Source organism: Electrophorus electricus, chromosome 15 (assembly GCF_013358815.1).
Source record: "Electrophorus electricus isolate fEleEle1 chromosome 15, fEleEle1.pri, whole genome shotgun sequence".
Classification (NCBI taxonomy): Eukaryota; Metazoa; Chordata; class Actinopteri; order Gymnotiformes; family Gymnotidae; genus Electrophorus; species Electrophorus electricus.
Window position 1 is genome coordinate 18799217 of NC_049549.1, and position 22199 is coordinate 18821415.

Here is a 22199-nt window from a genome sequence, read left to right on the forward strand (position 1 = left end):
GTGCCCTTCGTTACTTTGATGTAGGGGATTGCCGCTTTTCTGTTTCCTGTCGTTCAGACTTCAGACGACTTCTGACTAGAGATCCCGGAATCTCTCCAAACCCAAGACACGCCACCACGCCATTATCTTACTCAGAGGACAGAATTCCCTTCTGAGTTTGAGTTCAGTAACGGTCCTGGTTTGGCAAGCCAATCACACAACCGTCAAAACCTGCAAAAGAAGCAAATGTTTAATTAGTGAATGGCCAAAATATCTATTTATTATGTTTTATTATATTGTAAGAATTAATTTAAATCCGATTTGTACTTGGTGATATGACTCCATTTTGGTTTCCCTGTATTTATAACTGTGTGACTCAAGCTCATTATGTAATTTGGCAGCAGGGAGGTCTGACTGTACGATTTGAGCTGTTGTGATGGACATGTGAGAGAATGTAAATAGTCCACTACTTTATCTGCCATTATCACCATGTTTGTTCGATCTTATTCAGTGACACTGGCTCACCAGAAGGATTGATGTCTGAGACCTATACAAGGCCTGTGTGAGGCTTGTGGGAAGGGTTGATGTCTGAGACCTATACAAAGCTTCTGGTGACCTGTGTGAGGCTTGTGGGAAGGGTTGATGTCTGAGACCTATACAAGGCTTCTGGTGACCTGTGTGAGGCTTGTGGGAAGGGTTGATGTCTGAGACCTATACAAGGCTTCTGGTGACCTGTGTGAGGCTTGTGGGAAGGGTTGATGTCTGAGTTTGGCAGCTACATGCAACATCTTTTTCCAGAGTCTGTTAATGAAATTACAAGTGTGATTTCTTTTGTGGGAAAGTTTAACAATGTCCTGAGAGGCAGGTGCAATTTATCTCCACAGACAGTACTGCTGCAGAGACACACTCATGCCAGCTGGGGTCTTTATGACATTAAAAAGTTTAAAAATATTCAGGCAGCCTATAGAGCTTAAAAACTTAACACTGCAATACTTTCATTGAGGCAGAATTTCCTTTTGGCAGGGATGCATTCAGAGAGCTTTACGTCTGAGGATGGCAGAGAGAGAAGAATAAACAAACAGAAAGAAAGCTGAGAATCGAGTGGAGCTGTGTGGCTCCGGCTGTGGCTGCAGCACGACCTGAGGATGCATTAGGAAGCTGCAGGTTCAGACTTGGAGGCCTGAAAGTGTGGGACTGAACTGGATTTCATTAGAGGAGTTTAAAATTTTTTTTTTCATATGATGCACGCATGCTCAAAATATCTTTTTTAATTACAGTGTGTTAATAAGAGCATTTTGCACTCCTTACTAAATCTGTAAAATAAATCATTTTCATATATCACAAGCAGAAACATACGCATATATGTACATGTTTTTTTGTGATATATTTCCCTGTTCAGCAATCACACTACCTTTAGCCATGTAGGTGTGCAAGTCCTGCTGAACATGGTGACAGCAAACATGTCCCTTCTGGGGAAACATCACAAGACATCACACTTTGACTTTTTTTTGCAACCTGCACAGTCCTCACGTCGCAATAACGCCACTTGTTCTATTGTGCACTGAAACTGATCCGCTGGCTCAATTCTTGGTGCAGGACTGGGAAGTGTTTGATAAGGAAATGTTTGATAAGTTAATGTTCCAGTGTCTGGAGCTTCTCAGAGAAAAGGCTTAAAGCTAGATTGTCAAAGTCAGACTGCACACTGTGTGTTACAGGGCACTTAAATTATTAAATATATATGTGGGTATACAGGGCAGGTAGAGTGTATTTACTACCTGATTCAATACAGACAATACAGCTGCCATTTCTCAGATTTACAATGGTCCCATCCAGGTTGTTGATCTCCAACTGCTATACAGGGTCCACCCAGACGATCCAGGCCACACAGGGGCTTTACTGGGAAGAGCTCCGTCCCAGGAGAGCGTAGGCGTACTCTGGCCTCACCACAGACCTTGCGGACAAATCCCATTTTCTTCCAAATGAGTTTGTTTATGTTGTGGGTGCAGATCACCCTGCGTGAAGATGAGTAGAGCATTCGAGCTGATGGCCCTGGGGTTACGCACGCTTACCCCACAAAATTAAATGAATTAATAAATGTAGTTTTGTTTTGTTTTTTTCAGAACAAGGGAACTAAATTACCTCAAACTTGATTGTAAACTGTAGTCTAGTGATAACCAACCAGTGGAGTTTATTTTTAATCTTTATTTACAGAAGTTTGTATTTAAACCTGCATATTTGTACTGTAATTACACTGTAAAAAGCTAAATAAATAATATAATATTAAATCATTTTAATTGATATGTTTATTTCTACATACATTGATGTCACAGATGCTACTGAAACCACCTCTTTTAATCTCGATAATCTTTTGGGGCGGGGGGGGGGGGGACTCTTGTCATTTATAAGCATTTACAGGCTATGGACAAGGGGAGTCAGAAATTCACTGCAAGATTTTCTTAGTGTAAAGGTTTCAGACCAGAGTTTGTTCAGGTCACCTGACAGAGGTGCGCGGCCCGTATGGAGAGGCGGGTGTAGGTGGGGCTGACAAAGGAGAGGAGCGCCTGCATCTGGGACTCCCAACTCACTCTACCCCCCACACAGGCTGGTGCAGGCTTTGGGTAACATTTATAAACACTCCAGAAGAGCCACAGTGAGCTGAATCAGCCAGAGGCTTGGATATAAAGTACAGTGATGGGTGTGTTGTGGAGGGCCGGACTCGTGGGCACCACTCATACATACACAGCACTTTTCCCTATGGGAAACATACAGAAACACAGAACATCTAGCCAAGTAATCCATGTAAATCTTAATGTAATCCATTTAATTCCTATAAATGAAAAAAAAATGGAATAGTTCTGGTTAGGCTTTTCTAACATCCTTTATGATCATTAGAGTACACATGTAGTTTTCCTGCTTAAAACCAAATATGATTTGAATGTCACCTAAGGTGACCCAGGACAGGCAAGCACACGACTGCTGGGCAGTGCTATACTGTGTATGATTGAGCAGGTGCTTTCCAAGTGCACAGACACAGCGATGGGAATTAAACTCACAGAAGACGTGTGTGTGTCTGACTCACCTGAAGTCTATTTTCAAAATAATTTTTGTGTAATAAATGGCATTTGTGCTCTTGATGTTATTTCCGAATTTCTGAAAACATAAAGTTTATTAATAATGTTCTGATGTTGGTTTAAACATATTCAAAAATAAATAAATATACTATATATATATATATATATATATATATATATATATATATATATATAGTGTATATATATATATATATATATATATCTCCAGAAAAAATTAAGAGACCACTACAAAATTATCCGTTTCTCTAGTTTTACAATTGATGGGTATATGTTTGACCAGGCTGAATAGTTTTGTTTTATTCTATGAACTACTGGCAACATTTCTTCCAAATTCCAGATAAAAATATTGTATTTTAGAGCATGTTTTTAATGAAAATGACTAATGGTCAAAATAATAAAACAAATAATGCAAAGAAAACAATCTCATATTCATTTATAAACAACACAGTACTAATATTTCAACTTAGGATGAGTCAGGAAATCAGTATTTGGTGGAATAACCCTGATTTTTAATCACAGCTCTCATGCGTCTTGGCATGCTTTCCACCAGTCTTTCACATTGCTGCTGGGTAACTTTATGCCAATCCTGGCACAGAAATTCCAGGAGCTCGGCTTTGTTTGATGGCTTGTGACCATCCATCTTCCTCTTGATCACATTCCAGAGGTTTTCAATGGGGTTCAGGTCTGGAGGTTGGGCTGGCCATGACAGGGTCTTGATCTGGTGGTCCCTCATCCACACTTTGATTGATCTGGCTGTGTGACATGGAGCAATGTCCTGTTAAAATAACCAATCATCAGAGTTGGGGAACATTGTCAGAGCAGAAGGAAGCAAGTTTTCTTCCAGCACAGCTTTGTAAGTGGCTTGATTCATGCATCCTTCACAAAGACAAATCTGCCTGATTCCAGCCTTGCTGAAACACTCCCAGATCATCACTGATCCTGCACCAAATCTCTCACAGTGGGTGCGAGACACTCTGGCTTGTAGGCCTCTCCAGGTCTCTGTCTAACCATTACACAACCAGATGTTGGACAAAGCTAAAAATTGCACTCCTCAGAGAAGATGACCTTACTCCAGTCCTCTACAGTTCAATCCTTATGGTCTTTCACAAACTTCAGTCTGGCTCTTCTTTGCTTCTCACTGATGGAAGGCCTTTTTTCTAGCTTTGCACGACTTCAGCCCCGCCTCCAGAAGCCTGTATCGAACCATCCTCACTGTGCATTCACCCCTGCTGTTGCATGCCATTCTTTTTGTAGGTCACTTGACGCCATCTTACGGTTGTTAAGTGACATTTGAATGAAGTGGTGATCATCACGGTCGGTAGAGAGTCGTTTTTGACCTCTACCAGTCTGTAGCTGTTGTTGTCCCATGTGTTTGCTGCTTGACCTTGTTATTATGAACTGCAGTTTTTGAAATTTTCAAGATAGAAGCAACCTGATGCTCACCGTATCCCTCGGCCAGTAAAGCTACAACTGAACCTTTCTTCTCAACTCTCTTGTCGTGGTCTGTAGCTGTAGTTTGACTACACTTACTTTATTAGTCCTAGCACTGCTTTTCCCATCCAGCTGGTTCTATAACCAGAGAACAGTGATGACAGCAGCAGTGGTTTTTATACTGTTGCTCGTTAGAACAGGATTTTGTTAAGGTGATCACCTATACAGCATCTCATTATGTAGAATGAGGTGTGTCTGTAAAGGAAATCTACACTTGAATGGAATGGCTGCTGTACATGTGGAGATGCTGATTCATTCAGTTAAATACTGACATTGGGTCCAAGTTGGATATATTTCTTAGTTCGTTCTGAAGTCGTGCTTTTAGCAGTTGGTAATGTAAACATAAAGAGACCACTTAAACATATGTAAAGCTTCAATTTTTAGTAAGATATATATTACTTTTATTACCCCAGTAGAAAGTGCAATGGTTAAATTTCAAAACTAAAGTGGACTGCCCCTTGGTGGCAGTCTAAATCCCGGACGCTGCCGTGTGTTCTGGCGCGTCCCCTGATCTGAGATACATCGGATGTAGAATGACGACATCTAGTGGTCATTTGGAATCACCACAGAGAAAGAGCATTGGGACAGTTACAACTTATCTTCAAAAACATTTAAAACAGAAAACGATGAGAGTATATTTTTCCCTACAACTCCCAGCCCACCAAACATCTCGTCAATGAAATGTTCTTTTTGAACTTCACGGGAAGTGGATTTTGTTTAGAGTAATATCTACATTGTTGTGAAATACATGGGCATTACAATTTACTGAGGTCACACTTACATTTAACATACTACAGACAGCATGTGCCAACATTTCCTTCAGATGGTTAAAGAAAAGAAAAAGATTATTTAAACTGGGAAGAAAAATTATTGATCTTAATTTTAGCTGTCAAAGAAATGAATAATTCATTCTATAATTTCAACAATATAAACAAAATTGGATACTTCAATGCATATGTTAAGATGTTAAGTAACTCCTCACTGCATTAATTTCTAGCTGGTTTGATGTAATCACCTCTTTACTGAACTTCCTGAAGAGACAAACGCACTCAGCTGCCCCTGACGCAGCTGTCAGTGTTGCTACTGGAATCAAAACCAGGCATCACTCCAGTTCTTACACCCATGCACTGGCTCCTGACATGCTGCAGAACTGTCTTCCAGCTGTTATCTGTGTATAATGTAAATGTATAAATCATTAAATGGTTTTTGGCCAGTGCATGTGTTCCACATGGTCCAGTGTAAAACTCTTCTGTGAATCGTGCCCAAGGTTAGCAGCATGGAGCTCACCGTCAGAGAACCGCAGACATTAGATATTTTAAACAAACTGCTGTTTTGTAATTCTCAGAGACAACATTGCATCGTTAGTCTACCTTTTCTTTATTCCTTTTATCTTATCTGATATATTTAATTAACTTTATTTTCTCTGTTTAATCAGCTGTCTTTTATACTTTAATTAAATGTGCTATGGACATAAACTTGGCTTGCCTACATTTCCCACAAGAGGATCCAGTGGTACATTGATGAGGACATAAAGAGGTGCCACACAGGACCAGGATGGCAAATGTAGCCTTCAAATCAATCAAGCAAGCTCAGATCACCTTTTCTTTAACAACACGTTGAGATGCCTGGTACGGTGCTGCTGCCTTCTAGTGGTGTGTTAGGAAACACACAAATTCAAGGGTACCTTAGTGGAGCAGGAGAGAATACTGTCTCCCAAAGACCTATTAAAAAAACAAATAAAACTTTTTGCTTGGATCAGTAAATCTTAAAATGGTGACTGTAAAATTAGCATTCACTTCTGTAAAGTCTCTGAATTAGCACAACCTGTCCAGCTGCTTCATACCTTCATGAGTCTTGAGAGAAAGCAGGAGGAAACCAGCCTCGAGTGGAGGAGACGCAGCCTGACCTCCATGACTAATCACGTTATGCATTATTAACAGGACATCTGTACCCTCAACCTCCCTTATGGCATCACCTGCGATAGATTTACGAATCAAAATTCCATCACAGCAATAGCTATAGTTAAATTGTCATAGAAAGAGTAAAATCCATCTCATGGTTGTACCACAGGACTAAAATAAATAAAAGGAGATAGATAATCATTCATTTACTCAATCTTCATTCTGTTATTTTACTGGCATTTAGAAAGCTTTTCACTGAGAGTACACCAGTGACAGTCTAGGTATGTAGGGACTAGACAATAAGTGTCACATACTTAATGAATTCATATATAAAAATAGAGTCAATGATAATGGATAACAGCACAATAAACTTGGCAGCAGGATTAACTGAGTGAAATAAGAACACACTAATTTAATCCGAGGTGAGCCTGGTCTCCCAGACGTGACTCCAACACCTCATGGATCCTGATCATTTAGCTTTTGATCTTTACTGGAAAACTGGACGTGATCTTTCCACATTGATTGATCGAATAATTTGTAGTTATTCATTTTAGACAACAGCTCTGTTTTCAGTGAAAGAATCAGAAAGAAATAAGAGACAATAATGTGTTTATAAAATTATTTTAGTATTCAGAAAAGTGCAAAGGAAAAAAACCCCAAAACTTTTAAAACAACATGATATTCCGGATTTGCTTTGAGGGTTTAAGATCACTGTTTTGGTTACATCCACGCACATAAGGCAAGAGTGATCTAACCCAGTCCAGGCTCAAAAATGAAACAGTCCAGTTTAGAAAATTCCCTAGTGGAATCCTGCTTTTAAATGGCTAGAAATAATCTGTGCGGGAAACACATTCTTCAACTCAAAATGCAGACAAGTTGAATTTGTCCTCATTAGCGTGATATACAGGTCAGTACAAGGCGAGACAGATAGAGCCGGAAGGTTCTCACACACTGCACATCCCTTCAGGCAATGATTTAATTAAATGTTAAGGATAAAGAGCCCACTGGCCTCCTGATTGGTTGAGTCCCTAAAAGTTTTCTTACACTGTGATACTACACAATACATTTTTCATTACATTGTACGGCCATCAACAAAAATAGCAGAAAGGTAAATACTAAATAAAGTGCAAAAGTATGTGAAAACAGATGACAACATACAAAAGTGCACTCCATTCACACTATAGATCCAGTCATCTGAATGTTGTAAGGATGAATCTTTTCCAGGAGACAATAATTATGATCTGCAGGAAATCCGTGTATGACCAGACAGTTGGAAAGCATTTGTGTGCTCATGTTTATTTGGAATTGTTCCAGTAAACATCTGAACTAAATGTCTTCTGTGTGCCTTGGTACACATGTCTACAATATGCATATTCATGAGAACATATGTCCAGTGTGACTTCATTTCCAGTTTTGGTGGTGCCAACCGAAGAAAGTTCCTGCCAAAAGTTCGTCCATAAATCACGAGAGACACGGCAGCAGAGTTGCAAATATAGATCATTGCATCACTGACAACGCGTGTTTTTATTACCTTAAATACTAATAACCCTTATATGTTATATTTCTTCCTGCTTCTTCAAAGAGCGAGGGTCTTTTTAAGAGAAACTAGCAAGCTCCAAACCTTTGGCCGAGAGAGAAATGAGTTCAGGAGACACATGGCATCTCATACCACAGACAGGAACCAAGAATGGAGTGGCAGGATCTGAGAGACCTTACATTACAGAGCAGGGCAGCTCTACTGCAGGTCGAGCTGAATAACGCAGAATTCACTGCTGTGTTTGCCCTGGTGTAGTGCATGTCCTAATGAAAAAAAAGCGACTGGTTAAAAAAGTAATTTTCATTCATTTATAAGTCTCTATGCAGGCTATAGTCAAGCAAACTAAACTTGTAGTTTATTTACTGAGTGTGGGGACGCGGTGCATGTTTTACTGTATGTACATGACCACTGTTTGCATTTTGTAAAAACCAGCAGACTGCTTGCCATGGAAGTCCTAGCAGTAGCAGATGTGTGTGTGCAGAATGCGACATGTTTTGTATGGGAAGATCACCGACCGGGAGCTCCATCCCGGGCCCATCTGAGTTCACACCGTGTTACAACTGATAACAACTGGAAAAGTAGGGAGCATCTCCCAGTGCCAGCAACCACACGACACATCGGCATGAAAAAGCATCAAGTGACAGGAGGAAAGAAACAGAATTGAATTATTCCCCTCATCGTTCATCATGTATAAGTGTATAAGGCAATTTCTTTGCACTGATCTCAGCCTGTAAAAACTACCTACAGCCCCAAATAAGCTCCATCTTCACCTTCCCTGATCTCTGCTGATATTTTGGTTAAATGTTCACCATTAAGACTTACACATACTGCTTATTTACGCCCCACAGCAAGCGGCAGAGAGCATTAGTGGGACACGGTCTGCCTCTGTGACCAGTGCGATGGGTCCCAGCTGAGATTCCCACAGGTCAATGGGCATCCAGGTGGGTGACACAGGTGTTGCAGACCCGCACCGGGTGATCCCAGCCACGGGAGGGCACGGGCCGCATCTGAGCCGAACAGCTGGCACACACGCCCTGCCCACATGCACGGCAGTGGTGCTTGGGGACACTGGAGGTGAAGGCCTTGGTGCACTGGTGGCACTGAATGATCTCATGGTCCGGGACCCAGTAGTCTGGCCGTGCCACACCCTTCACAAAACCTGCAGGCATCAGGATGGCAAATGTTTGAAGACTTCGTGTGTTACACTGCCCTGTGATTTTAGTTCAAATGAAACATATGAAGGCTTTGTGTGTTCAATGAATCCTACATGTTTTGTGCTTTGCATATCAGTGGCCCGAACAAACACTGATAAACCACAATGGGTATTTTGATTTTCTAAATTACATTTTTATACGGTTCACTGTTGGGGTTTATATCTGCAATTAGTACATAAATAACTTGATTAGATTTAAGACAGCGGAAGGTACAAAACACACTGCTGGATGTCTGCAAAGTTACATAAGTGGAAAGAACAGGGTAGTGTGTCAAATCAATAGTAATGCAACAATACCCAAGGACTAGGCGGAGGACACATTAGTGTGGTGTGGAACCACAGTTATGCCCGTGTGTCATGTACTAGAGCATTTACAAGCCTGACAGTGTGAATCACCTCCTAACAGGAAGAACAGTCTCCTCCTAACTAGGGGAACAGTTTTCACTTTGGATACTTTTAAAGAGTTTTTACTTCATGTTGTCCATTTGAATTTCATTTCAGTTTTTGTCTTATTTTTATTTTAGTTAATTTAGCAGCAAGGATCTGTTAACGACAATTAAGATGGCATGTAGAAAACAGTCACACACAGGGTTTAAACTAGTGATATCTGGTATGCTCACAGAGAGGGTAGTCCACTGCAGTGGAGACCACGTCCAACGTGGACTGGGCCACTTCTGTTACCCGGCGGGCCACCAGCGCCCGAGGTTCTGTCTGCGCTGAAGTCAGATTAGCAACAATTTACCTCCACGGCAGGGCTAAATGCCACATGCAGCTGTAGCGTGTGTCGCATGTGCAGTCTGAGAGCTCTCACCAGGCATGGTGTGCGCCGCTCCTCCTCGCCTGTGGCAGCCGTCACAGACGCGTACGGGGCTCAAGCCCCAGCCCTGCTCCGGTACAGGCATGCTGTGGGTGGAGCATGCCTGGCAGAAGCCCTCCCCGCATGCACGGCAGTGGTGCTTCCTCTCCACCTCCTCAAACTCATGCCCACAGCCATGGCACACCTACACAAACGGGTGTGAGGGTTACAGGTGGCACTCAGCTCCACTGCCCCAGTGTGTTACACATCCAACTACGCAGGTGGAAAAGCAGCTTGCTGTCTGTATTCTCTCTCTGTGCTACAGTAGCTCACTGTGATTTCGGAGTTGGGTCTCCAGTATGGAGGAGCCACTTGGTCTGTGAGCCAGGTGGTGACTGCCTTCGTGGGGCCGGAGCTGTACTCGGACACGGATTGAATGACGAAGTTGACCCCATCCAGCAACCGCTGGGCGGCATTCTGGTGGTCGGTCTGGAAAACCTCCGACTAGACAGAATTCAAACATAAGGTGAGCACAGGCAGCTGCTATGTTAGAGATGACAGGAGAGCAGAAGGCACTCACCCCTTGCCAGACGTGCTTCACCTCAGGGCGCACCACGCTGGTCTCAGGGTCCTGGTTACCCAACCAGTACTGTCTGCTCCGGTAGATGATGCCACAGTGGGGACACTCCAGAACATAGCTGCACAGGACGAGAGCTTGAGGCAACACGGTGCTAACAAACAGCACTTTACAGTTCAGATGGCTATAAAGGACTTACCCTGACCAGGCAAACTTGGCCAGGCCAAACCAGGGGTTGTCTGTAGAGGCACTCGTTTTGGGCACCACTATGACTTCTCTTCCACCCTCATAACACCTCTGGAAGAAAGCCAGCACAGTTCTCCTCAGTAAGGGGTTCGACTCAACACACTGAGCAGGAACGGTCAGCGTAAATTACCTTACAGATGAGGACCTTGTTGCTGTACTGATGGGCATACTGGCAAAGTCCGTCAGCCATATGTGGCACTCGGTCCTTCTGGTGGTTCATACCATTCTTACATCGAATACTAAATCCACAAGAAGTGCAAATAAACCTTCCCATCGTGAGAAGCAAGACGACAGTCATAACATAATCTAAAGTTTCTCTCTGATAGAAAACACACCCTCAAACATCACAGATGGTGGTTAGAGCCGATGCTCACTGTTGTGCTGAATTCCTGCTACTGAGCTCTAAAAACAGAGTCATCTTGTTTAAAAGGGTCTGATTTCTGATCAAATTGGTGCATGATGTAAGCTTGTGAAACGACAACCCACCATGGCAGTTAAAACAGAACCTGCATCCTACTGGGGCAGAACAAAAACAGGGTGCACTTACTTGCAGCTGAGGCAGACAGAAGGGCAGGTGAAGTATTCATCAGGAAAGAAGGAGCAGAAGCCGATTTTGTCATCCGAGATCTCCCCACAGAAGCGATCGCTCAAGGCCTTAGAAGGGACGTACAGAACCACATGGCCACACGTCAAGGTTTCAGTAGGGGGTGAGTCATGGGTTCAGATACCTACTTCATTCTTCACTACAGTGCAGAACACATGCTTTCAAACACAAGCCCCCCCCCCCCCCACCCACACAGGTACACACACATATATACACACACACGCACAAATGCGCGCACACACACACACACACACACATGCGCACACGGGTATACACACACACACAGGTATGTGCGCAAACACACGCACACAGGTATACATACAATCACATACCCACACGCCCACAGGTACGCAGGTATGCACAGGTACACACGCACACACATGTACACACACAGGCACACAGTGTGCACAGGTACACGCGCGCACGCAAGCACACTTACGCGCACACATGCACGCACGCACACAGGTATACAAACACGCTCGCGTGCACACAAGTATAGACACACACGCACACAGGTATACACACACACACACACACACACAGAGGTACGCGCACACACACCCACAAGTACGCACATACACGCGCACACACACGTACATGCGCGCGCACGTACACACAGGTACACATGCACGCACACAGGTACACATGCACGCGCGCACGCACAGGTATACACACACACGCACACACATGCGCGCACACACAGGTATATACACACACATGCACGCACACACAGGTATATACACACACCCACACGTACACGCACACACACAGGTGCGCGCGCACACACCCACACACGCAGGTACACAGGTATGCACAGGTACGCGCGCGCGCACACACAGACAGGAGGGCATAAGGCATACCTGCAAGGCGCTGAAGACGATGGCAGCTTGGCGGGGAACACGGGAGGCTGTGCTCTTCACCTGCTGTGTGATGAGCGTGCGTAGCTGGGTGTAGTTTGTTGGGGGACTGACAGTCTGGGTTCCCACATATTGCACGGAGCTGAAGGCCTCCGTGCTCTGGCCCAGGTCGTGGAAACGCTTCTGGAGCAATATATCCGCTGGTGCAGCACCCTCTACAGGCCAGAACAAAGTCCTGCTTGTCTCTACTCAGCAACCCAGTTTTAGCTCACTGCAGCAATCATGAATTTAGTTTGGCCAAAAAGCAAGATTGGATGATTTTTTATTTTATTTATTTCTATTATAAAAAGGTCACGCAAGATTAAGCAGATTTACTGAGCTTCGCCATCAGTAAAAATAGGTGATAACTGATATTCCTAACACAGGTATGGACACACCTTTCTTCACTACTGTGCTGAGATACATTACTGGTCTGACAGGACAGCAGTAATTACAGACAATTATAAGATAAAGTCGATGTCACAGGGAGGGATCACTGAAAACTTAATGGTTTGTTCCCACTATGAGTTTCCCTTTAACTTTGTCCATATATAACCATAACCCTAATTCTAATCCTAACCCTAATTCTGCTAAACCCTCCCAATTCCTCACCGTGGCCCAGCAGCTGGGTGCGGGACGTCTCCTGGAACACCACAACAGCAGGCCCCAGGTTGGACAGAGGCACATCAAGGCCACAGCGGGTGGAGAGGGCACGGAGCTGTGGAGTGAAGTGTTTCAGATAGGCAAACGAAGCGCTTCCCAGAAACTGGAACAGGTCGTTGTGCAGCCGCTCAGCCCGTGTGCGGTAGACGGCTATGTCCGACACGGCCAGCACCTTCAGGAGCAGACGCATTCGCTGGTTCTGCTGGGTAGAGGCACCAAGCAAGCCCTCCGTGTCTAGCACCACCAGACCCAGGTGGGGGTCGTAAGCAGCCCACACCCCAATTGTGCAGGAGGTGGGGGACTGAGACGTGACGAATACCTCGTCACCGTCAAAAAGCACGTGGTTGAGCGTGTGTGATTTGCCATCTCCAGTGTTGCCGAAGATTGAGAGGACTTTGACTCCTTGCCCAGCACTGCAGCCTAGCATCTGCAGAAAGTGGGTTTCATCCTTTACCTGGAAGAGAGAACCATTGTGAATGGTATCGCATGTTATGCTACCATCTGTGAAATGGGCCTTAATCATTTACATGATATTGCTACCAGGTAATAGTAATATAAATGCATCCCAGAACAGTTTGCCGATAAAAAAAACTGAGGTAGCTAGCTAACTAACTAACCTAATGATCGATACGGAACAGGCCTTATGTTACCTGTCACTTTAGATCGACAGTCCGCTAGCGAAGTGAATAAACACCACTGACCAAACATTAGCTAAACGGTTAATAATGAACAGTTTACATTGCGAACAGGTTTGTGGTTATACGTTAAAAATATAAATAAATACAAAAGGTAAGAAAGAAATACAGAAATGAAGAAAGAATCATAGAAAACCATAACAAAAGATAGCAAGCTCATCTTAAGTTTAGCAGTTAGCTCGTTGGCTAGTCAGTGTTTGGCCAGTTTAACAGCCGTGTTAGTTTTGGTTGTTAGCGGGCTGTTAGCCGACTCTCTCCCCATCTAAATATCTACATCTAATGGAGTCTGCCTAATGCTTGCTAGCACATATACTGTACAAATGAAATCTTGACTCGATGAGTCAATAACCAGCTTTTCTCTGTTAGGTAACCTAAACTAAAGCTAAGATGTCTGGCTAAGTGCTTTCATATCAAACTACAGATGAACTATTAGCCTGTCTAGCTAGTTAGCCACAAGAACAGTGAAATACCTGCTAGCAAGACAGCTAACATGGCAGGATTTGGAGTTTGGTTCACTATTTAGCCAAGTATGTACGCCTTTGAACATAGCTAGAAATAGACGTTGTTTAGCGAACAGTTAGCGTAACCTAATTTGTATTTCCTTAAATTAGCTAGCTAGGATAACTGCATTTCACACGACGTGATATAAGGCTAAAGTTACCTGCAGAGTTTCGTTTTCATCAACCAAGAGAAAACTGCGTTCTCGTACTCTCTGTTCTTCCTTTGATAAATGGCAAAGAGACAGATCTTCCATCTCTTTCAGCAACATTTCCGACATGGTAATAGAATTTCAACCATTACAACATAGCAAACTGGCTAGGTTAGGTTATGATATGATATGTTAGCTGGGTAATGTGACTGTAGTTCACAGATCAGCCTGGTTTCACTTGAGCTCCAGTGCGCTGTGTTATGATCGCCAAGAAGGGCGGATCAGGGGCAGAGCCAGCGAGCCTCTAACCCCCAACTAAGCACACACTCCTAACAACCAAACCCCTAACTAAACACTAAACCTCCAACCAACCACCAAACCCAATGCTTATACTTCATTGGCCCTCAAGCAGCATCGTTGGACGCTCAACAATCTAACGTTGTGCATGCCAGAGTATGGACTCTCACTGATTTACAACTGCATGCGCAGGTTGTGTGATTTTGAGCCAGGAGTAACATGCAGGAGTAACGGGTCTACTGATCCAGAAATTATGCGCAACATTTTACTCATGTATTTTCATACAGCTCTTGCCACTGAGAAATTGTAATCTGTATTTAAATATTTTCTTCAGAAATGCCCAATTTTTTTTTTGGTATCTTTCGCATTAAAACTACATCAGTAATATGCTTTAAAAGCCGGTTCATGTTCTGTGTAGGCTATGTCTGTTACACATGTACACATTGTTCTTCTAGTATTTTAAAAACAAAGTTTACTTAACACAAATATGTTTATACAGCATTTATGCCAGTATGGCATATTGATCCAACAGGCCAATGCTTAAATAATTATGAATTCTAATAGTATTATAAATAAGGAAGCTGATTACACTTGTATTGTCTATATATTGTAAGTAGTGCATAGCACATTTTATATTTATGCATATACACAATATATTCACACAGTTCATTGTACACACAACTGTTAACCAAAATGAATGAAAATTAGTTAATAGGAAACTACAAAGCAGGGCTTTAAAAAACAAACAAATCAAAAACAACCCCCCCCCCCCCCCAAAAAAAAAAAAACTCAGCCTGATTTCCATTATTAAAAATACTCACCCTGTATTCCATTGTTATTAAAATACTCACCCTGATTTCCATTATTATTAAGGGATGCTCAGATCTTTTTAACCAAGTTTTCTTTTTTATTTGATTTAGACATATGTATGTTTTTTCAATGTTGTTTTTGACTTTCAATTTGCTTTGGTTACATCAGTCATTAAAATGTGAGGGAGAGGACACATCAGCACTGGAGCACACATCTCACTTCAGTTTGTACACTGATTTAAATGTCAATTAAAAAAAATTGGCTTCCCCTCCTATAAAATCACAGTTAAAGTTGCCCAACTGGGTTTTGGTGCATCAGGGCAAAAAAAGATACTACTTAGCAAAAAAGTCTACTTATGTAGACTAGAAAACATCACCATCAGCAAAACCCTGTATATTCATTGTCCTACTTTCAGATGAGTTTTTTTTTTTAAAAAAAGCTCAGTATTTGCCAGTTAGTACTCACTTGCGCCACCTGCTGGACCAAAAACCTCAGCTTGAGGTGCTTTAACAACTGTGCAGGACCATCAAGTTTAAATGCAGGCAGAGGAAATCTAATTTAATGTCTTTATATTAGTGTTCACGGCACGTATTTCTGGTGGTATTCACAGAGACTGTAGCACTTCTGGCTCAGTTATACATTTTAAGCAAACATTTTTTTTTTCCTACTTGAGGTTTCATGTGCAGTTCCAGAGGTCACTGCAACACCAGAGTTGAACATATTGCCTTTGAACCAATTGGTCAGTACTATAGTGCAGCAAAATGTGCATAGTTAGAAATTTCACCACAGCATAAAATGTCTTCATCCTTGTAGGTCAAGGATAAATGGAGTTCAGCACAGTTTCGTGATATCACTGCTCAGACACACATCCTGAACCTGGTAATGAACTGATGAAATGAATCAGGTGTTAGAATAGGGTGGTGAGCACACTGTGCTTGGTTCTGCCCCTCAGCAGCTGGGTCAGGAGCCCCGACTCTGGGTTTCCAAAGGCTGTGTCTCCTCCGCCAGTGCTGGTCCTTTCTGGACACTTGGCACTGCGCTCCGAAACTGTGGCTACTAACGAGCATAAGGATACTATTTAGTAGTTGTTTAATCTAAACTCACATTTCTTCTTCCCCAGTGCGAGGTACGGTAAACAGGGCTCCTTGGTATTGCCATGTCGTGCTACTCCAAATGTTTGCTCCAGGTGGTGCCATAGAATCCAGCAAGTTAAAACAGACTCGCTAAACTGCACTGCATGGGTGTTAGAGACAAAAGTACAAAACATTCGCGTGTGCGCTTGTGTACGATAAGAGATATAGAGATGGAGAGAGGTAGAAAGAACGTTAGATAGTAGACAATGTACTATATAAAAACACATGTGGCAAAAGAAAGAAAATCGCCGTAATATAAAACAGTCCTAAACTAGCGTAAACGTCGCCATTATCATGTCTTTAAAAGGCCAGCAGTGACCCATTAGAAGCAGCAGGCGCAGACCGACAGCCCGGTAATGCAACCTTGACTCCACAGTACGTTTGGGCTCTGAGGCGGGACGCTTCTACTGTTAGCCGCAATGCATTCTGGTCGTTGTAGTAAAGACGCGCCCCACGCGTTAATATGGCCACTTATAAAAACCACATTTCCCGTCACTCGCCATTTGGCAATCCCACTCCCATTGGTTGGCTGCTGCAGCCGCAGCCCCAGAGAATGAATGAAATTGAAATTGCTGGTATATTAGGACCTTCATGTACAATACAGAGGATCTGCGGTCGTACATTTTATCATTCTATATCAAAATGGCTACAGCGGTTCAAAATCCTCTGAAATCGTAAGTAAAATATTTTCCGTTTTTACTGCGATTTTTAGAAACATGAGAGAACAAGAACTCGTTGCAATTTTCGGAATTACTCGCATTTCGTTAAACATGGTTAAAAGTAGCCTGTGGGTTGCCGGCAGAATTTCGGCTGTGGTAACGTTGAAATAGTCTGTGGTATGAAGGAGTCGCACAGGCGCGTGTGTTTTATAATCGCGCAAATATCGGAATGCGGAGGTGACGGCGCGCGCTCGCGGTTAGTTTCCTATGTGTGCAAACGCGCGATATGGAGGAATGTTACAGTAAAGCTGGCGTGACCCGGTGGCCCTCACTTTGTCAATACATCACCGTGAACTTGCTGGAGGATCGGGCAGTGTAAACGAATCTTGACATGACGGAAATACAAATAATTATTGTCGTGCTTTGAATTTGAATCGCATGTGTTCATTGTGTCAGAAGCAGAGGATGAATTGGTATGCTGGTTATATCATGTCGTGGCGACCCTAGTTTACACGTTCCGTCTCTTTTCACTGGGTTTCGATTCCAGGATGAAGTCTTCTTGTAGATGAATCGCAGAGTTCCTGATATGAACTGACAACTGTTATCATCAGCGATCTTTGTTTACCCCAGCAATTTAATTTGGCCTCCGCGACTTCTGACATCTGCTCTGTAAGGTGGAGTAATGTAGTCTCGCGCTCGCACAGGCGCCGGTACATCACGCGCATTCCGTCAAGTTCCCGTTAGGTTCCTTTGTGCAGATTGACAGAAGGATTTTTCAGCGGGCGGCACGCAGGCGCTCGTGGGCTCGGTGCCAGGGGATTGCTTTACGTTCGTCTGGAGACAGGGACCTTTCGAAGAGCACATATAGCATTTTTAATATTCCACTAAGGCGTCTGTGCATTGTAGTTAATACTGAGGTAATGTGACACACGAGACATCGTCCGTGCGCGTTAAACTGACCCCGGATAGCTGTGCATGCTGCAGCTCCGTTGTCACTGTGAAGTGCTTCACTAAACCGACGGCGACATTTCACACAAGTCCTTTAAATGAACGGACCAAGCACCTGTTCTGTCTGCGTTACACAGGGCGGTGTGGTTTAGGTGGGCATCTTAAGAGATCTGCTGTCTGACTCTATTTGTAGTTATTCTCGTTTGTAAATCATAAAGATTTACAATACCAAAAAATGATGGGCAGGCTCTGTTGTGTCGCCGGTTCCCCGATACCTAAGACACCCAGTGCCGAATAGAACGGGCGGGTATATAGGTTCGCCTGTTTGAAGAAAGATAATGATGAACGATAAAAGTTGCTTTCAGACATTGCTCCACGCGTCCAGGAGTTTGTTCTTAGTGTCGGTAGTTTGTTATTCTGCACAGAAGTGAAATCCCGCTGCCGGTATTACTCGACAGGCTGTCCAACCCTAAACATCCCTGTAGGCCTGATCAGTAACAGAATTTATAGCTCCAGTCATTTACGTATTTACGTGGAAAAAATGTAAAATTCCAGCGACAGGCGAACGGAAAGGGCTACTGTCAGCGCAAAGTGGCTGATTTATTCAGATATATCGACCTTAAGTAACCAAATCCCAAATACCTAGTTAAAAATATAACAGGTTACAGGTTTGGAACAATAACGTGAGCAGTAGGAAGCTCTTCTTGAGGAGGTGTTATATACAATCCAGGAACAGTGTGTTTCCAAAGATCTTAAAGTTTTTGAAGAGTGGGATTAGTGGCAACAGGCATGTCTTGTCCAGATGGACAGCGTTTTCCAGGGAGTTTCTGCTGGGTTAGTCTTCTTTTACAATCTCCTCTACTCTTCCTCTCATTTACCCATCTCCTTTATGCACTCAAACATCACTATTCTGCTCGTCTGCTGGTCTCCAGTGTTTAATTTCGTGGGTGTGTCTGGTCCACCTGATGTGATGGTATTCCTCCCAGCTGGCTCTGAGAAGCATTTCTTGTCTCACTTTCTTGTGATCAGTTTTCTCTTCGCTTCCTCAGTCAGCCTGTGTGCCATGGAGATGGTGCCCTTTCCCCCGTCTTTTCATCTGGAGCTGTGTGTTGTCCGCTCACAGTTCTGATGGTTATTCCACTTTGCCTCATTGATGTGAGGAGAATAATTCGGTTTTACTGTGGTGTTGCGCCACTCCTTGAGCAGACCCACAGTCACAGCTCCTGCAGTCATTTCAGGCTCCTTTTCTCCTTGTTCTAAATCTCCTTTCATATCTTTTTGCGTTACCACATGTAGAATCCTGTAAGGGCATTTTTCTCTTTCAGAGGCAGGTGGGCTGTTTTCTCCATCCTTCCCTTTTTCCAGAGATATTCTTTGTCTTCACCACAAGGAGAGAGAGAGAGAGAGAGAGAGAGAGAGAGAGAGAGAGAGAGAGAGAGGTATTTTTAGCTCTATGACCTATTTCTCCAAAGCTACCTAACTCACTGTCAGTCACTGGCCTGGAGCTCAGGGACCTCATTGTGAATGATCACCCCTAGTAGGCCACATGCTCAGAGTTGAGATATACCACTTCACTGGGGCAGGGCTGGGGCAGGGGCAGGTGTGAGGCGGGGATGGGGCAGGTCTGGGGCAGGGTTGGGACAGGTCTGGGGAATGACTGGGGCAGGTCTGGCATGCGCAGTGCCAGAGCAGTATGTACACCTTACTCTCGCTTCACACGGTAGCAGGCAGGTGTGACTTCCTGCGGGGAGACTGTTGGACAGTTTCAGGAAGAAGGGGAGGGGCATCACCTCCGGGTGGTTCGGTGTCATCTGCACACACTCCAGAGCGCCGCCATGTAGCATGAGCCCTGGAGATGCACGGCGCATAAAAACACGAATGTGAGTTATGATCTCCGCTAGCTCTCTCTCTCGCTCGCTCTCTCTCTCTCTCTCTCTCTCACTCTCTGCCGTCTTTTGTGTGAGGGCAGCCAAAGCCGTGCATGTGTGAGCTCATTTGCAGTGCTTGGGCTCCACTGCCTCCACATCTCCTAAGCTTCAGTTCAGTTTGTTCCTCTGATGGCAGGGACGTTTCTTACCGCCATGTTGCGGTTTCTCTGGAAGGGTTTCTCCATGCTTTAGCACATTTTAGGCTGCTCTCCATACAACACTTACTGTGCAGACATTTAAGCAAACAGGTGAAACCACTGTTTCTTCTGGTGCTTTAGCTGCAATATAAAAATGGTATGGAATCATGTTTATTTTGTTACCTTGACACACGTCTTTGCTGCCTGCATAGTTTCGCCTTTGTTTTGCATTGTGTGTGAGATTACCCACTGTGTGTTGATCTACTATGCATCAGTCCACTTAAGAGACTAAGAGACATTAAGAGTTTGTGTCCTTGGCTGTATTTCATTCGAATGTGTTTTTATATCTGTGCTTATATTTTGCCCAGCTGAACATGGAGAACAAGTTCAGTATGCCTGCAGAGAACCTGTTCAATATATCTGCCCTACACATTACATGTGAATATTTCTCACTAGCAGTATTCTGTGTGTGTGTATGTGTTTATGCATTTTATGTGTGTGTGTGTGTGTGTGTGTGTGTGTGTGTGTGTGTGTGTGTGTGTCTGTATGTGTTTTGTGTTTGTGTGTGCATATGCGCTGAAGTGCTTTGTGTGCGTGCACATGTCAGTGTGAATCAGATTGGGCATTGCTGTATACCTCTAAACGCACAGTCTGGTCTGGTGCTGAACATGCGTCCATTGGATGAGATTTATGGCTCTTCCTTTTTGGCTGTTATTACATGGACGGATCCTCTCCCCAGACCCTCAGACATTATTAAAGTGCTGAAAGAAAAAAAATATTCATCTCTTGGCTGACCAAACAGTCCCACCGGCAATTTTCATAAGGGACCTGTGAGCACGGCCTCTTAAAGGGGGCCGGAAAGCGAGAGAGACTGCCGCTGTATGCAGTGAGTGTGACATCATCAAAGGAAATGAAGCTGTTTGAATGTTGGCCGAGAGGTGGCAGGAGGTTGGGCAGGTGCCTCAGTGTGTGAAAACCGAGGAACCTCGGAGAGACCTGCACACACCGCACTGCAGATGGGCCGTGTGAAGACTGCTCACGTCTGTGGTTCCAAACCCCACTACTACAGACCTACAGCTCTGCACTACAGACCTATAGCCCTGCAAAACACACCTGGTCCACTACTACAGACCTACAGCTGTGCACTACAGACCTATAGACCTGCAAAACACACCTGGTCCACTACTACAGACCTACAGCTCTGCACTATAGACCTATAGACCTGCAAAACACACCTGGTCCACTACTACAGACCTACAGCTCTGCACTGCAGGCCTACAGCTCTGCACATCTCTGTGTTTACCCTGCAAAACACACTTGATGTTGCGTTGCTTCAGAAGGCAGGGACAGGTGGCTGTTTCCTGCCACGTCCAGCCATGTGCTTGAGGTGGAACAGAGGCTAGTGTTGCTGCACTGCTGCAGATCTGATCACTGATTAAGAGTGAGGCTGCACATGAGCAACACTTCCCAGCACGGGCCATGATTTATGCACGCGGGCGACCTCCTCCAGCAGAAGCACGGCAGTAACTCACGATAATGAGCAAACGTTTCACATGATCTCTTTCCAGAGATGAGAATTCTGAATAGAAGCATATTGATATAACATGCACTGATAGTAAAGCTGTGGCTGATGTGGGTGAAGTTGGGTGGAGTTGGGTGAAGCTGATTAAGTTTGGTGGAGTTGGGTGATGCTAGTAAAGTTTGGTGGAGTTGGTGAAGTTGGGTGATGCTAGTAAAGTTGGGTGGAGTTGGTGAAGTTGGGTGGAGTTGGGTGATGCTAGTAAAGTTGGGTGGAGTTGGTGAAGTTGGGTGGAGTTGGGTGATGCTAGTAAAGTTGGGTGGAGTTGGTGAAGTTGGGTGGAGTTGGGTGATGCTAGTAAAGTTGGGTGGAGTTGGCGAAGTTGGGTGGAGTTGGGTGATGCTAGTAAAGTTGGGTGGAGTTGGCGAA

The 22199-nt window shown here is 44.0% G+C and overlaps 3 protein-coding genes across 4 annotated transcripts in view; 2 read left to right on the forward strand and 1 right to left on the reverse strand.

Annotated features, from left to right (window-relative positions):
• The window catches only part of numbl (NUMB like endocytic adaptor protein), a 49022-nt gene extending 47370 nt beyond the window's left edge, over positions 1-1652 (forward strand). For both annotated transcript variants that reach the window (XM_035534162.1, XM_035534161.1), the window contains exon 9: positions 1-1652. This exon is cut by the window's left edge and continues 937 nt beyond it. The gene's annotated coding sequence lies outside the window, so the exon portion shown is untranslated.
• Positions 1653-7068: 5416 nt separating this feature from the next.
• si:ch211-11n16.2 (zinc finger FYVE domain-containing protein 1) lies at positions 7069-14602 on the reverse strand. Its single transcript, XM_027017566.2, has 11 exons — positions 14352-14602; positions 12945-13449; positions 12297-12508; positions 11380-11486; positions 10963-11071; positions 10786-10883; positions 10590-10707; positions 10343-10513; positions 10025-10214; positions 9834-9929; positions 7069-9159 (listed from the first exon to the last, which is right to left on the reverse strand). The coding sequence occupies exons 1-11, from the start codon at positions 14466-14468 to the stop codon at positions 8927-8929; spliced, it is 1956 nt and encodes a 651-aa protein (XP_026873367.2). The 5' UTR covers positions 14469-14602; the 3' UTR covers positions 7069-8926.
• A 2540-nt stretch (positions 14603-17142) lies between these two features.
• The window catches only part of dpf1 (D4, zinc and double PHD fingers family 1), a 34896-nt gene continuing 29839 nt past the window's right edge, over positions 17143-22199 (forward strand). The window contains exon 1 of the mRNA XM_027017553.2: positions 17143-17253. Coding sequence (XP_026873354.1) covers positions 17171-17253 — 83 coding nt within the window. The 5' untranslated portion in view covers positions 17143-17170. The remainder of the gene's footprint in view (positions 17254-22199) is intronic.